At 35.6% G+C, this 17,813-nt stretch overlaps 1 protein-coding gene across 1 annotated transcript in view; it reads right to left on the reverse strand.

Moving 5' to 3' along the window:
• LOC150101143 (ubiquitin carboxyl-terminal hydrolase 24-like) overlaps window positions 1-17,813 on the reverse strand; it is an 824,883-nt gene that overhangs the window by 755,822 nt on the left and 51,248 nt on the right. Inside the window, exons 5-6 of the mRNA XM_090401261.1 lie at window positions 13,508-13,624; window positions 4,217-4,252 (exon numbers count right to left, since the gene is read on the reverse strand). Of these exons, the coding sequence (XP_090257387.1) occupies window positions 4,217-4,252; window positions 13,508-13,624 (153 nt within the window). The remainder of the gene's footprint in view (window positions 1-4,216; window positions 4,253-13,507; window positions 13,625-17,813) is intronic.

A 17,813-nucleotide genomic window follows, 5' to 3' on the forward strand; every position in this document is an offset into this window, starting at 1 on the left:
TGAGTACTCTAATAGCATAAGGGTTGTAAAATAAGAAAAGTTGGCTGATAAGGCATTATAGGAAGGAGTAAAGCGAGTGGATCTTCCTCAAAGCAGAGGAAGAAGAGGACAGATCCAGCTAGGGGATCATGGGAGTGCCACTTCCCTTACAATCAAGATGATTGCCCCTTATGGCCCTGTTGGTCCATGAGTCCGTATTCAGTAAATTCGGACCACCCTAACATTATATATATATATATATATATATATATATATGGTGGACTCCTCTATCTGCCACATAGGGGACATGCTTTCTAGAGGTTACAGAGTCCCCCAAAAGAAGTGGAAAAAATAAGATATTATAATAAATTATGGCTAAAATCTTATGATCGGTGTCCTCTAGAGGTGCTGTTGGCTAGCCTTAGGTGGTGGAGAGTTAAATGTTGGGTGGGAGGCATAAGAATTAAAGACTATGTCTTGGATACCTTGCGCAGAATCAGATTGAAGAAAACTACAACGCCTCCATCGCAGCAAATACAAACTTGCAAGACTCTTTTTAGAATCTGTAGCAGACTTAAGAATAGGCTGTCTTTTTAAGTCTGCTACAGATTCTAAAAAGAGTCTTTCAAGTTTGTATTTGCTGTGATGGAGCATTGTAGTTTTCTTCAATCTGATTCTGCACAAGGTATCCAAGACATGGTCTGCTAGACTTGACTGACATGGTCAATCAAGTTCAGCAAGACTTTAACCAGCACCTAAGTCTAAATGCTCGGTTACTAATTTTGCAAAGGATGTTTGCAAAATTAGTAACCGAGCTTTCATCTTGCGCAAAATTATATGCGCAAGATGAAAGTATTGGTTGTAATGGGCTCCTTAAGAATTAATATTTCTCTATTTTGGAAGTTTAATGCATCTATATTTATTTATATTAGGTTGGTTTGTATGGGCAGCTACAGATTCTAAAAGACTTTCACTTCTAAACTTGCTACAATGGATCACAACAGATTTTTCTAATTTGATTCTCTGTGTAGGACTTATATAGTCTGCTATATCCAATACCAACAATCATGATTACAGAGGTATTTATGTTTTTCCATGCAGATGGTGACTGATCTTATAGTGTGTCTGTCCAGAGTAAGCAAATTTGCCTGAGCAAGGAAACTACACACACACCAGGAACTGAGAGAGAAAGCAGTTGGTCCTTGGGGAAATCCTTGGTCCTTAATGATGCAAAGTTGGAAAAGCAATGATTAGTATTAATAATTTGCATAGATTAGTACTGTTATGAGATTGGATGCCTATTTGATATTGATTTGTAAGGTTGTGCATCTGGAATGGAGAAGAATGTAATATGATACTATCTACATTGGTGTCCAAATTCTAAGGAAGAACACTCCTTCTGCAGTTTACAACCACAAATTCAAACCTATCACCTTCTGACAATTTGTATAACTGACAATTTAGAGTTGAAAGCAGGTAAACATTCAAATCACGTGCAAAGGAGTCACATGATAGCACTCAACAGGATAAAAGGCAAAAAGGCTGTGCTACGTGAATTGTATTTGAAAGAAGCTTTTTTTCATGAAGGATAAAGTTACAAACTTGGGTGTCTTGTAATGTACCAAACAAAGATATCATATAGATGATTGTATGTGAGGAAGAATTATTGCTTGAAATTAAAGCTTGAAAAAGGCTACAGAATTACTGATATTGCTGAAGAGTTTGGAATCTCATATAGCATTGTATCCAGGCTCTGGGCAGCATTTCAAACCAATGGAATGTGCTCCAGATGTTTGCTAAGAAGTCACCCTACTTTACCACAGATCATGAAGACAGATTGGTTATTACAGCAAAACATAACTGACACACCATGGTAGGTCAGTTTGCAAGCTGGTACCGTTCAAGCACAAAGACACTGATATCTTGACAAACTGTGGCAAGATGTCTGTGACAAGTAAGCCTATATGCCGAAAGGCCTGCAGCCTGCATTTCTTTATCCCCAGCTCATCATAGAGCACGTTTTCAGTGGTGTTGTATCCATAAAAACTGGACAAAATGCCAATGGGTACAGTACTCTTTAAAGATGAGTCCCTTAAGAAGTCTTTCCTCCAATTCTAGACGACACTTGATCTGGCATCAAAGTGGTGCTGCTTACAATAGCGAGAGGTTCTTGAAAGGTATAGATACAGCAGTGCTGGGCTCATGATGTGGGGGGGGGGCATTATGCTTATTGGGCACACCGAGCTATAAGTGCTGGAAAAAAGGGACTATGACTGGTGAACAATATTGCAATGAAGTTCTTCAACATCATGTTCGATTGTTCCATGGCGCTATAGGCAAAGAATTCGTTTCTATGGATGACAATGCCACACCACATCATCGTACATAAGCAGTGGAGATACTTCTGGAGACTGACGATATTAATCGAATTGAGTGGCCAGCACACTTCCCTGATCTCAACCCCACAGAACATGCTTGAGATGCAATAGGGATGCATTTGAGATGCATTGCTGCTCGAAATTCACCTCCAGAAAACAAACAAGGATCTATATCCTTGCTCTGGAGGAGGAGTGGGCCAGTTTGCCTTAAGAACTCCTAAACCAATTGGTGTTAGGCATGGTACGACATTGTAAGAGCTGCACTGCAGTTTGGGGTGGTCATATTCCATACCGTATAGTTTTCTGTAAGCACTGTACATTAATTTCTTAACCAAGTCCTTAGGAAATTTGCAACTTTTGCCAAGTTACAAATTTATAACACATTTTTGTGTTATAAATTTGTAACTTGGTAATTAATAACACATTTTTGTGCAATATAATTTATTAGTATGCTGGCAATAAATTTGTCCACATTTGACTGTAGTCATAAAAATTTTTTTATATACAGGTAAAAATGTAGCTCCTCCTTAGCTTTTGGACACAAGTGTATTAAGTATGACCAGACAGCATACCAAGAGACAAAGAATCTAGTAATGACAATAGTGGAGAGGAAGTAGAAATTCAGGGATATTGAAAAGACAAGTAATGCATAAGATAGCTGCTTTATTAAGAAGTACATTGAAGAAGATGGTTCCTCTTCATAAGGGATTGATCCAAAACCATCTAACTTTTAGATGCAGCACTTCGAATCACATCAAAGAAACCACAAAAATTTAGGAACAGCAGATGTCAAATTTACAAGACAGTTTGAGTTTGGCCTTAGATTCAATGTGGACTATCATTATATGTGAAAGCAAACCAAAAGATGCATGATAGGCTAGCCTATATTTAATGTTGGACAACGTTATTACTATTATTTGACATCTCCAAGGACTCACTGTAGGAAGGCACAGATTTCTCCACTATACATAACTCAACATCTCCCCTACTTAATCCTCCAATTACACAACGACACAATTACTACTACCATCTAACACAATACAATCTGCCATCAACAACCACCAATGGTCTTTTTTATCTGTAATTCTCTTGGCTGATTTGCCTGTACACAGGATGAAAAAAACCATATAAAGAATACTCTTGTCACAAGAAAATTAAACTCAGGTCTTTGCCAATTGAATGGTATAATGTCCTATTGTTCTTCCAAATTGTGCTAAGCAAGCGCCTAACATACCATAAGACGATGATGTAATGCCAATATAAGGTTAGTAAATTTAAATACAATACTTTATTTTATGAAGTAAACACTTGGATAAAGGATTAAACTAAATTTATTATAGTCTAAGCAAGTGAAAAATAAACTTTCAACAGAATTTATACTAATTTACACTTAAAAGAAGTTTTTGTTTTATAATTAATTAAATTATCTCATTTATTATGTTTTTGTTGATGAACAATTTATGCAGAATCATCCCATGAAGCTACTGGCAAAAAAAAAACAGAAACATCATCAATAAATGAAAGACTATTAAAGGATTAAATATCATGAACTTTCTATTATTTCGTAAGGATTACCTGAGCTAAAAAACACCTATATTAGAGAATGCTTATGTTTAAACAAATATGCATACACATTCAGGGATAAATAAATTCAATGTAGTATATCCACTCACAGTGAGTATATTAATTCAGCAACCAAAAGCAATCATCTGCAGTAGTTGAACACTATGAACAAGGATAATAAGTAAGGTAGACAGGAACAAGGGTGATCTACTTTAAGAATTAAAAACACATCTTTATGAAAGCAACAACAATAGGAAAAATAAATTACAAGTTGAAGATGTTAATAAATCTCTTACCCTGTTTACGAGGTCCACTAGCCAACCATATGGTTCCTATAAAGAAAATTAGAAAATAGATTTATAATCATAAGTAAATACAGGCAATGTAAGCAAAAGAAATAGTAGAGTTGCTGAGTGATCAATTTGCCAAGGTGTATTATTCAGGTGGATATTATGTGGTTGCTAATGTGACAGAAACTGATGTCAGAAATGAGGTAACTAAATAGAAGATGCTCAGGACCCTCTAATTTATCTACCTCATCCAGTATAAGGTAAATAAATTTGCATAGTACACCTCATACCATGTACCTGTGGTAGTGTTTTCTTCATATCATATTATCCCTGATTTTGGAATGCCAATTGAGTTAGAGAGGCAAATTGAAGAAATATAAACATGTTTTGCAAAACATGTTTATATTTCTGGTTTGAAATATCTGGTTCAGGAAACCACCCTACAAAACATGGTTTGTAGGGTGGTTTCCTGAGGACTTACTGGCAACATTTTGTCCTGAAAAGTTGTGATAATCACCATGAAGGAATTAAGGTAGAACCATGTAACTTACACATTATTCTACACATTCCCCACAAAGTGTTATTCACTTGTTACAATGCTGCTGCATCATTTCAATCCTCTGAGAAAAAAGGTGCACAAACCAGTCCTCAGCTGCAGATATAACTCATGATCTGTGGTAAATTGAGTTCCTTTCAAGTGTTTCTTTAAATTTGGGAATAGGAAATAGTCAGGTGGGGCCAGGTCTGGTGAATAGGGTGAATGAGGCAGACACTGAAAGCCCAAGTTGTGTACTCTCTGTTAAGTTTCATGAGCAACGTGAGCAGGTGCACTGTTCTGCAAAAGCAACATGCCTCTGCTCGGTATCCTGTCGCAGTTTTCCTTCAGTATCTCCTTTAATTCCTTCAGAGGTGTTGAAGACACTACTGCTATAACAGTTTCACCTTTTTGAAGTACTTGGTAAGGATTACACCATCCATATTCCCAAAGACAATGGCAAGAACCTTCCCTGCTTACTTGTGGGTTTGGAACATCTTTGGCCATAGAAAATTTTGTGTCTCCACTCCATTGACTGTTGTATAGTCCCTGGGTCACAGTGATGATGAAGCCATGTTTCATCACTGTGACCCATGTTTCATCACTGTGCACATTATCAGCAAACAACTGAATATCCCCCCCCCCACCTTAAATGTTTTCCTATATCATTAATATACAAATTAGAGTAGTGGTCATAGTACAGAACCCTGAGGCACTCCACTAGTCACACTCATTCTCCTAGATTTCACTTCAGTGTCTGTCTTGGGAGCGAGTTGGGGTCATTATCCACCAACATCTGGACATGCAGAAGCTCTCAGCAAAGTGGGTCCCCAACTGTTCTCTCTTTTGGTCAGCATTCAAACATTTGGGGACCCACTTTGCTGAGAGCTTCTGCATGTCCAGATGTTGGTGGATAATGACCCCAACTCGCTCCCAAGACAGACACTGAAGTGGAATCTAGGAGAATGAGTGTGACTAGTGGAGTGCCTCAGGGTTCTGTACTATGACCACTACTCTAATTTGTATATTAATGATATAGGAAAACATTTAAGGTGGGGGGGGGGGGGATATTCAGTTGTTTGCTGATAATGCAAAATTGGGGAGAGCAACAGTTGATAAAGGTAATATGAATATCTTGGAGAATGATTAACTGGCACTTTGGGAAAAGGATAATAATCAGTTTAATATTGCAAAATGTAAGATACTTCAACCCGAAGTTACCTTAATACATTTCAGGTTGAAAGGATTGAATGCTGTATATCCCATTTATGGTACTGGATTGCAAGAAATTGATGAGGCTAAGAACTGAGCAACTATGGTGGACAGAGTTGAAGTATGAAGGCATACTGCAAAAGTTAGCAAAATACAGGATGATTATAAAGTCATGCAACTGAAAGTTGGAATTTGTACCAATTGTTTCCAAATCATTATACTCATTTCTTAAGCCGCTATAGCCACTTACATCACTATCATATTATTACAAGCTATAGAAGATGCCAAGTTCACACTGACATACAGGTTGTTTTCAGTGTAGCTTTGTTTGGCATAGAATAGAAATGTCTTTTTCCCAGCTGCAACAAGTTTTCATTTTCAAAAGTTATTTCGCTAATCGTTTTTACACGTGTTCTGCATGTGAGAAATATCCATGTACAGCAGCCCTCAGAAGTTGATGACAATGAGATTGGTGCAGCATTTTTGGGAAACTGGATCTCTTGCAGATAGGAATTGCTCTAGAAGACACTCCATTTTGACTGATGATAAAATGGATGAGGTAATGAGAGCACTTCAGCAGTCCACAACAAAAAGCCTCAGGAAACTTGCCATGCAATCATCAATGTCATACAGTAGTGCTCAGAAAGCTGCAAGATGTGCACTCAGACAATAGCAAACAAATAATCTTCTCACCATGAGATTTTTTCCATTGGGGATATTTCAAAGGTGTGGTTTATCAGAATAATCCTCAAACATATTGAATGAACTAAAAATGAATACTGCAACAGCAACTGAAAACATCACTGTGCAGGTGTTTCACAAGTTAGCATCAAACCTGGTAAAAAGAGCACAAGTTTGCATTCACGAAGGAGGTGGCCATTTAAAACATATGTTATAATGAGGTTCCTGTTCTTCTTTTGTTATACAGGTCTGATTATAACCTGTATTTGTAGCTGTTTCATTTTTTATATACTTGTAATTAACCTCAAAACAGCTATGTGTTATTTCTGGGTTGTGCAACTTTACGATCATTCTGTAGCTTAAAGGAACACTTGAATGTTGAAAAACACTAAAAGTAAAAACAGAGAGGTTCTTATTCCTCTTTACAGTGATTTTTACTGTAAAGAGAAATCTTTACGCTATGATTCAGCAACATCTTGACTACTGTGCACAGATTTGGTCACCTGAGTTTCTTGGTGATCAGGAGATGGCAGAGAGAATTCAGAGATAAGTGACCTCTATGTCTCTGTATATATATATATATGTATATACTCCAGATGATGACCTTAATATGAAAGTAGAAACGTTGGGAAATTAAAATAATTATTTATAACACGGTTGTAGAGTCCATAATTTGTGTAAAATGAATTGAGCAGCTTTTGCAGGTAAATGTAGACTCCTCTTCATATGTCACTTCCTATCCAGGAGGTTGGCTACCATGATGCGACTCATGGTTGACTATGGGTGTAACGATGTAGCGAGGACCATCTCTTCCACATATTGTCGTAAGTATTAATATCTGTAAATCCATGTGTGATCAGGACTGGTTTGCCTGCTCTGAGGGGCAAAAAATCTGAGTTTCCAGGTGGGAAAACCCTCTACCTCCGTATGAAACTGGCTAACTCACCTTTAGTCGAAAGAGAACAGAGAAAGGTTTTTCACGTCAATGATGGGAATTGAATCCCAGGTCTTTCTGATCAAAGGGCTTGTCTATACAGACTGAGCTAAGGAGGCTCTAAACTGCAGACTATACAAACATTAATGAATTAAAAATGAAACAGTTCAAAAATAAGAACCAAACCTTGGTCTCAGCAGCAAACGCTAAAGAAAACATTATTGATTGATTCAGCTAGGGAGGCATGTGGTGAAATGAAATTTTTCCATCTGGAAGGATGGAAAACCAAGAACACCATGATGAACACAAAAAGTTAAAGAACCCTTCTTGGAAAAGAAGAACGCATACTGAGGGTTCCTAGCAAATAAATCAACAGATACCCTCAAAGAATACAGAGAAAAATGTAAGAGAGCTAAGCTATGTGTAAAATTTGCTGAAGAAAAGTCATGGAAAGACTTCTGTAAGAATACAAAAGGTAAATATCAGGAAGGTGGCAAAAGATTTGGAGACTGTTGAAAAAGCTTAGAAATGGAGGAAAGAGTATTCCAAAAGGAATCACAGATGATAAAAATGAAATGAAAACTGAAGATAAGGATATCCTAGATGTCTAGAACAAATACTTTGAAAAACTTAAAAGAAGCAAGTAGTGACAGAACAGTAGCAGAAATTTTTCAAGATGAATGCAAACAGGAATACTTATCAATATTTATGGTAGAAAGAGCCATCAAAAAACTGAAATGAGAAAAGCCAGCTGGAGTAGTTGATATTCGACCAAACACTGCTCAGATCTTTTTTTTCTTAGGTGCAGCAATTCAAAGAATTCAAAGACTGGTTGGTAGCAGCAGTACATCACAGTGTCCTATCTAGTGCTCTCCTTTTATTTCTTCATAGCTTTTAGCTGCAGTTATTGTTGTTGTTTTTTTATATAGGAGGTTTATATAGTTTTTTATATTTTTTATATAGCCAACCTGACTGGCTGAGTGGTTAGCATATCAGGTCTCCAGCCAAACAGTTGCAGGTTCGAATCCAGGCGTGGGCATGGATGTTTGTGATTGTCTGTGAAAATGCTGGTGGTGGTGCTGGGCAGTAGATGCCATTGGTGCAGTTGTAGTTGGTGGAAACAGAGTTGTAGAGTAAGTGCCCTCCCTCAATGAGTCTTTGAACTCCCTGGAGTTGTCATATAATAATAATAATATAGGAGATTCTTGGTCTGCCTCTTGGATTGTTTCCTTTTTCTATCCCCTCCATTATTTCTGTAAACAGTACTCTATGCCTCAGGTGGTGTCCAATTAGGCTTTTTTTTTCTTCTCTTACTAATGTGGTCCAGTAAGTAACCTCTCTTCTTGAACTATGTTTAGCATTTCTTCATTGGTCTTTCTTTCTATCCAACTAATTCTCATCATCCTTCTCCAAAGTTTCTACCAAAGTTTCAAATGTCTCCAACATTTTGGTGTCTTATTTTGTCCAAGCTTCAACCATGTAATGCTGTGCTCCGTATCTATGCTTTCCTCAGTCTTTTTTTCAGTTGAATGCCGAGTCTATTATTAGTAATAAATGTATCTTCTATTGTAGAATGCTTTTTTAGCAAAGCTTATTTTTGCTTTTAAATCTGATTGGCTTCTTTCATTTTCCTTAATGAGACTCACAAGATATTTAAAGGAAGTTATCTATGTATTGGGTTGTTATTTATTTCCAAGTTTACTTTCATAGGATTCCCTTTACTTGTGATTAGTAATTTAGTTTTCTTATAATTAATTTTTAGGTTGTACTGTGTAAATATTTCTTCCATCTTTGTCAGGGTGGATTTCAGCTTGTCTTCATTATCACAATGATAACTGCTTTATTAGCAACAAATCGTAGCGAGTTAATAATTCCATTTATCTTAATTCCATTTATCTTAATTCCATTTCTATTAGTTCTGTTAATTTGTTTAGTGCTTCTTCAATTAGAGATTAAATAGTACTGGGGAAAGAGAATACCCTTGTCATATACCATTACATATCCCCTTGTTGTTTTTGTTTAGCTGTTTATTGTTTCTATTTGGACTTCTTGGTGCTTGTAGAAATTAAATAGGAGTCTTCTATTTCTCCAATCTACCGTTATTTTTTTATTTTAAGATTTGGAACATTTGATTCCAGTCAAGACTATTGAAGGCTTTCTCCAGGTCATGGAAAAACTATCAGAGTATTTTTATTCTTCTCAAATCTTCTTTCTATAATTGTTCTAAGATTGCATCTCTTGTTCCTTGTTGTTTCCTGAACCCAAATTGATCATTGCTGATATATTCTTTAGACTTATTTGTTAATCTTTTTTGTATAACTTATAGTAATATTTTTGAAGCATGTAATATATCAGACTTACTGTTTGATGATTTTCATACTTGTCTGCATTATTTATTTTAGGAATGTAAATGACAAATCGCTGTGTAAAGTCTTTGGGAATGGTTCCAGTTTCATATATATCCTTTATGATCTTGAATAAGTATGATTTATATATATTTCCTGAATATTTTATTACTTCAGGGAATGTTATCAATGCCTGGTGCCTTGTTCGAAGACAGTTTGTTTATCGCCCATTTAAATCCATCTTGTAATATGATTGGGCCAATTTCATCTACATCAAGCCTTGTTTCATCTTCTACAGCCTCGCTGTCTAGTCTTTTATTTTATAGAGTTCGTCTAGATACTTCTTCCATCTTTCAGAAATTTCTTCTTTATCTAGAAGAATGCTCCCATGTTTATTTTTAATGACTGTGCTTCTTGCTTTGTTCTACTGGCTCATTTCTTTTATAATGTTATATGTTTTATTGATTCCAATTTGTTGTCGTCCGGTAGCATCCTCTAGCAAGAGGGTTGCAGCAGATGAGCAGCTCTTCTCTATTTCTCTCTGTCTGTCACTTCCATCTTTCTTAAACCAGTCAATTCCACGATGTCATTAAACCACTCTCTAGTTGGCCTTCGTCTTCTCTTCCCCTCAACTTTCTCTTGTAATATAGTTCTTGTCAGGTGTCCCGAAGAACCTCTCAGAAGATGTCCTGCAAATCTGGTCTTTCTTTGCATAATATTCTTTAGCAGTGTTCTTTCCATCCTTGTTGTCTCCAGGGACCTCAAAAATTACATAGTAAAAAGATAATATGCTTCTAAAAAACACAGACAATCTTAAAATTTTTTTTGACTTTACCAATAAGCAATGTGCTAGTGGCTAATGTTCTTTTTTGGTCTTAAAAAGAATAAAAAATTATTTAAGAAATAGTTTATGACAGATTCATTTAAATAATTTATCTATAATGTTTATAGAAAACAATATAGTTAGTATGTTAAATTATGATAACATTATCGATCAATCACAAATTTAAATGCACGAAAAGAATACTAACTAGACAAATTAAATAAATAATTATAAATAAAGAAAAAACTTGTTATTATTTAAGGATTTTATTGTCTTTTCAATATAAAAAAACACTTTTACATAAAAGGCCTTATAAAAAGATTGCACCTAAGGCCTCAAAGGAACATAATCCGCTACTGATCAGCTCGCACATTATGTCCAAAATATATCAACTTCTGTTTAGAGATCATCGCCTCTATGGAGCATTTTGTCTTTATACTCTCTAAAACCTTCTTATTAGAGATTCTTGCAGTCTATGGGATTTTTAATAGTCTCCTACACACCCATAATTCAATTAATCAATTCTTTTTCTGTCTTTTCGATAATCATCCTTTAAAATCCATACATCAATAATGGAAATACCATTGCATTGACAATTAACTTTGGTGGCCTTACTCACACCTCCATCTTTTAATTTTAGTCAGGTTTAAATAGATTTTTTTTTGTCCATGACTATCCTTCTTTTAATTTCATCTTCACATTTACCATCATTTCTGATTCTGGACCACAGTAAATCATAACTTTCAACAATTTCTATTTTATCTCCCTCTATTATAAATTCATTTAAATTGTCAAAGGCCATCACTTTTGTTTCACTGATGTTTAAATTCAACCCGACTTTGCTACTTTCCCTCTTAACCAATAGAATCAACCACTCCAGATCTTCCTTAGTTTCTGCTATGAGAGTTATATGATCTGCATATCTTAAATTATTTATTTTTTTGCCACCAATCTTAATTATAGCTAGAACTTTGTCTAAATGAGTGATTCTCAAAATATATTTACTACAAATATTAAACTCATTTAAAATTTTGGTTTAAGAGAATAAGAATACAATTTGGTTGGCTAAATCCTAAATTGCCATCCCATCCTTGTCCGTTTAATATCCAGATAGATACCTAACAGGGTGCACCACGAGAAGGTGGGATTGAACATTAGGTCAGAAGTCCTGGTTGGGTCTCCACATTCCTTTGAAGGCTATGTGGAGGTCTCCTCTCAGTTATATAGCTTTGACCTTTAAGCAACAAAGATCTGTATTTAAGTTTTGTAGATCTTGAAAAGGCATATGACAAGGTGCCAAGAGAGAAGCTATTCCAAATGCTACAGTTATATGGTGTTAATGGGGAATTATATCAAGCAATACTTAGTCTTTATTTGAGTTGTAAGTCAGCAGTTAGAATTGAAAGAAGTACAGGAAGATGGTTTAGTGTTAAATCTGGTGTCACACATGGATGTATATTATACCCTCTCTCATTCATTATCTATATGGATCATATTATGAAAGAAAGTGGTATATTGAACCGGATATCAAAACTGGAGGTGTTGATCTCAGTTCTTTGCTTTATGCGGATGATGTTATACTTCTAAATAAATTCACTACAAGTCTGCAAGATTCCCTGACTAAATTGAATAGCTGTTGTAATAGATATGGTATGAAGGTCAGCAATAAAAAGACAAAGACAATGAAAATAGGCAGAATCATTGAAAATGTCAACTGTGTTGTGAATGGAGAACCTGTGGAACAAGCAAAGCATTTCAGCTACTTAGGCACGATGTTTAGTGAAGATGGTAAATTAAATATAGAAATAGACAACAGAATCAGCAAAGCTGGTATGGTAGGAAGTCAATTGAATAAATTCATATGGAATAAGAGAGAAATTAGTCGGAACACTAAATTAGCTGTATACACTGTCTTATACAGCTGTATATTAGCTGTTTGAACTACACTATTTGAACACTGTCTTATACAGCTGTATATTAGCTATATAAGACAGTGTTCAAACCAGTTTTAACTTATGGATCTGAGAGCTGGGTCAGAAGTAAAACACTTGACCAAAGACTAGATACCGCAGATATGAGAGTCCTGAGAAAGATTATAAGCGTGAACAGGTGGCATCAATGGCAATATCATATTAAAAATGAGGATATTAGAAATAACTTGACATTGTCGGCATCCAGGAATGCGTTAGCAGAGCTAATCTCAGGTGGTATGGTCACTTAAACAGAATGGGCGAGGAAAGATTAGCAAAACAAGTGTTCTCTGCCAAGTTGGCAGGAAAACGACCCAGAGGAAGACCAAGACATAGGTGGATTGATATGGTACAAAGTGCCTTAGACAATAGAAATAAGATCTGATAATGTTGGAGTCTTGACAAGTAACAGACTGATTTGGAGGAAAATTGTAGATAGGAGTAATGATGTAATTTTTTTCATGTAGTACTATTATATTCTGTGCACCCCTTGAGGGTACATTGGCAGGAATTTGATGATGATGATGATATATATATTATATTACTGGAGTCCATCTTTACTAATAACTCATCATCAACAGAATATATAGAATTATAGAATGTTAATACACTGCAACTTCGTTTTTTTTTTTTTTAGATGAGAGGTATGTGTTCTACTGATGAACAAAAAATATGATAACATGCATAAAAACCTGAACAGTAAATGGCTATGCTGAAATATGCTAAAACAATAAAGATAAAGATGTAAGTAATAGGTATACTATATTTTCTAATGTCAAGATATCACCATATTTTACCATTGTTTTTTTCTCAACTGCAAATGCATGTTCAGGAGCAAGTACTTCCACCATCCATCGACATGACATAGACTTATGTTTGTTCTTCACATGAAATTCTGATTCTGGATCTAAGGCCTACATAAAGGGAAAAAAACATACAAAAACAACATATAACTAGTTACATAATTTAGAGGTTACAAACTGGTTAATATAAATTCTCAAGCACACTAATTGTTATAACAGGTCATCCCAAAAGTTATGTCATTTTCAGGAGAATATGGAGGATGTGGAAGCTATTCCCATCTGAGTTCCTCAATCATACAGGTGATTCTTGCACTATGAGGGTGTGCATTATCATGGTGAAAAGTAATACCCTTTCAAATGACCAAAGAACACTATTTTCTTTCAGTTTTTCATTCAACTGATCGAGCTATTCACAGTATACTTCAGTTGTGATTGTTTGGTTTTGTGGCAAGAGTTTAAATCGTATAATACTAGCCATATCCCACCAAATGCTTAACATTACCTTTTGTGGGTGAAGGTCTTGTTTTGATTGAGGTTTAGCCTGCTCCCCTGAATGAACCCACTGCCTTTGGCACTTAACGTTATTGTCAAGTACCCACTTTGCATCATGGTGACTACACGACTAAAAAATGGAGATTAAACCTCTCAAAAATAAAGAGCAGTGCAAATGTTGACATGCTCTCTTTGATTGCTGTTCGTCAGTTCGTGAGGAATCTACTTGCCGAGCTTAGACACTATTCCAAGTTCTTGCAAATGCCGATGGATGGTCGATGATGAATAAGATCTTTTGCTACATCTTTAACAGTTGCATTGGCATTTCTTGTAACAGCAGCTTCCAGCATATCATTATCAAGAAAGACAGGGCACCCAGAGTGAGGGGAAGGCTTTCAAGCTAAAGTCAACTTGTTGAAATTTTTGGAACCATCGCTAGCACTTTTGCACATTCAAAACGTTATCGCCATACACTTCTTGCACATTTTTTACAGTATTGTCTTTTTGAACTCATAAAGCATGATGTGCTCTTCAGCGACCTCCATAGTAAAAAAAGAGTTATGTTGTCTTGTCCTTTGAAGAGTCTTAGATATTTCCATGTGCTCCTTGAACTGCTTTGTCTATGTCAATAATTTTGTTTGTAGAGAGGATTAGAGTCTATATAAGGATATAGACCCTAATCCTCTGTTATAAGGATTAGGGTCTATTGCTTGCAAGGCTGCTGTAATTGCTAGACAGGTAAAAATGTGAGTGGGTGTCAGTTCAGTATTAGGGCAGTTATTGTAGTTTCTGTATGTTCTGGTATCATACGTATTGATCTTCATTCCTCTAAAATGTCCTGTTCGGAGTCTTGCTATCGTGATGGAGGTTTTTCTGTCAACATTGATTTTGGTACATCCCTGATTTTAGTGGAATTAGTTTAGATTTTGCTTGTGCATTGGCATCAGCAACAGTATCATGTCAGTTTCTTGGTTTAATTCTCTGGCCTGTATTGCCAATTTATCATTGTAATCTGATTACAATTTATCATTGTAATCAGATTACATCATTGTAATCCTCATTGTAATCAATGTCTACATGAGCAGGAATCCATTGTAAAATGCAACTTTTTCCCAAACACTTTAATTGATTTAAGAGTTTATGGATGTCTTGTGTGAGCTTGGTATTGTTTTTGATTGCCTCCATAGATGATCTTGAATCACTGTAAATTATAATTCCCTCTGATAGTTGAGATGATGATAATTTTAACTAAGTTTTGAGTGCTTTATTTATTGCATAGAGTTTGCTGGTAAAATTGAAAGCAATTCTCCCAGATCCAGTATCCAGAGTGGTCAGCAAGCCCAGAGTGGCTGTATTGGCGAAACTGGATGTAGTCTTCATGTTCTGATATCCTGACATTAGCGGTTTCACCAATACACCCACTCTGGGCTTGCTGACCATGCTCTGGATACCTGCCACAGAATAAGCTGGAAGAAAGCCACTTTACTACACTGCAGCAAATATAAATACGAAAGATTGTTCATGGAATCAGCCTCAGTCTAAAAAAATTTCCAACCCTTAACAAATTTGGGTGCATGAGACTGTCCAAAATTTGGGACGCTTGCATTATGAGAACATCAGCTCAAAAGACAAGATAACCCAATATAGCCTGCTAGGGGATACCTTTAGGACTCTAGGAACAACGTTAGTTTCTCTCTTCTGCCTCATTTGCTTGTTGTCATAGTTTTATGCTCCCATGAAGATGCCGAAATGACACCGCCGAAATATAGGAAATATTGATTAAAGTTTCTTTTAATTAATATTCTAGTATATGTTGTAATTTCCTGAAATAATTTAATAGTCATCAGGATCATGCATTAAAAATGTTTTTTTTGTTGCTCCTACCCACAAAAGGTTATTTGCAAAGTTATAGTACATTTGGTGTCTCACGGTTAGCCTAGTGACTTTGCACTTCGCAACCATATGCCTGGGGAAGGAGTGTCCTAGGTTCGATTCCTGTCGACGACATGAGCTTAAGATCTTCCTCAGAAATAGCCAAGTTAGCCGGTCTTGGGTGTGGACAGCAGGTTTTTTCCATCAGTTTATCTGGGATTTTTCATCCCGCAAGCAGGCAAACCAGTCCCGTGAACACACAGGGTACAGTCATAAGATATAGTACGGTAAGGAAAGCAACGGGAAACCATCTTGCTCATAGTCATTTCCCTAGATGGTGGTATATATATATATATATATATATATATATATATATATATATATATATATATATAGCTGCCCCTAAACTGAAAGACTATAACCACAACAAATTCGGGTGGGCTAAGGATATTTTTTCTATTTTTTTATCAATTATATGTATATTTTTTGCATTTTTAATTAATTTTTACATAGTCCAGAAACCCTGCTTTAGACACCAGGCAAAGAACTTTTTCAAGCTGCCTGAGGTCTCCAAGATATTATTTCCTTTCTGTGATGAAATTCATCTCCCACCTGTAGACAATCACAAACATCCATACCCACCCAAACCCACAGTCTGTCGGACGGAAAGTGGGTACACACTAACCACTCAGCCAACCAATAGATATATAGCCAACCAGTAAATATACTGAATTCACTGAAAGGTAAAAGAGAGTGTATAATTATAGCTGATAGTATAAATGATATTGCTTGGATGTGAGGCAGTGACAATCACTTTCTAAAATAGCTTTGTTTGTGAAACTGTACAGTATATATGCTTAGATATCAAAGAAAAGGCTAGGATTGTTTTATTTCATTAATTGTTTAATTAATTTATTATAGAAACTCTATTATAAAATGCTTAAAACGTTTTTAAAATTTCATGAAAAATTCTCATCAGAGTGAAACAAAGATATTGAAAACTTTTAAACTCCCCCCCCCCCCCCAAGTAAAATTATACTAACTCTGAAAAGAAGAGAGACCTACAATTGTAAATTTAATTACTGTTTTTTTTAAAAGAGAGGAAGCAAAATTTAGTTATGTAAAAAGAACAGTGTCCACTGATCCAATATTTTGAATTAGAGTGCTCTTGAAAGAAACTCTGCCATTGCCAGTCCCAAGCCTGGATAAGAAAGAAAGAGGGTTGTACTTGTAGCTAGCAACCACAATACATAAAAAATTTTCACAGAGATCACCAGAGGAAATGATGCAGGCTGGCAAAAGCTCTCTTAGAAAAGCAGACAGGCAAAGGATATCTTCACAACCAAATCTGCAACCAAAATTGGATGTCGGAACATCAAGACAATGTATGGGAAAGCACATCAAATAGTACAGGAGATATATAGATACAAATGGAATAGAACTAGTGAGATCAGATGAACATCAAACAAATATGTCACATATTCTGGAAGTCCAGGGGATGCACATAGCAAGGCTATTGCTCTGAATATGACAAAGGAGCAAGAAAGGCGATACTGAAATGGAATCCAGTATCAGAAAGAATAATAAAAACTATATTCAAAAAAATAACAATAATAATAATAAAATAAAAATAAGTACAAAAGTGTTACTATAATAAACATTTATGCTCCTACAAACAGCACTGACTGAGAATAAAAAATATTTTTGTGACCTACTACAAAGAGGGTTAAGACAAGATTAGCAAAAGAGATATGATCTTCCTTCTGGGAGATTAAAATGCAAAGGAAGGCAAAGATGACAGTGGATATGAAATAGTAACTAGGAGATTAAAATGGGATATTATTAAACGACTTCTGCCTATTTCACAAATTAATCATATGAGATACAGTTTTTAAACTTCAGGAATACAAATATAAATTTATTAAATTCTTTAAAT

This window comes from Typopeltis vanoorti, chromosome 12, assembly GCF_054136105.1.
Source record: "Typopeltis vanoorti isolate ZY-2024b chromosome 12, IOZ_Tvanoo_1.0, whole genome shotgun sequence".
In the NCBI taxonomy this organism is placed as follows: Eukaryota; Metazoa; Arthropoda; class Arachnida; order Uropygi; family Thelyphonidae; genus Typopeltis; species Typopeltis vanoorti.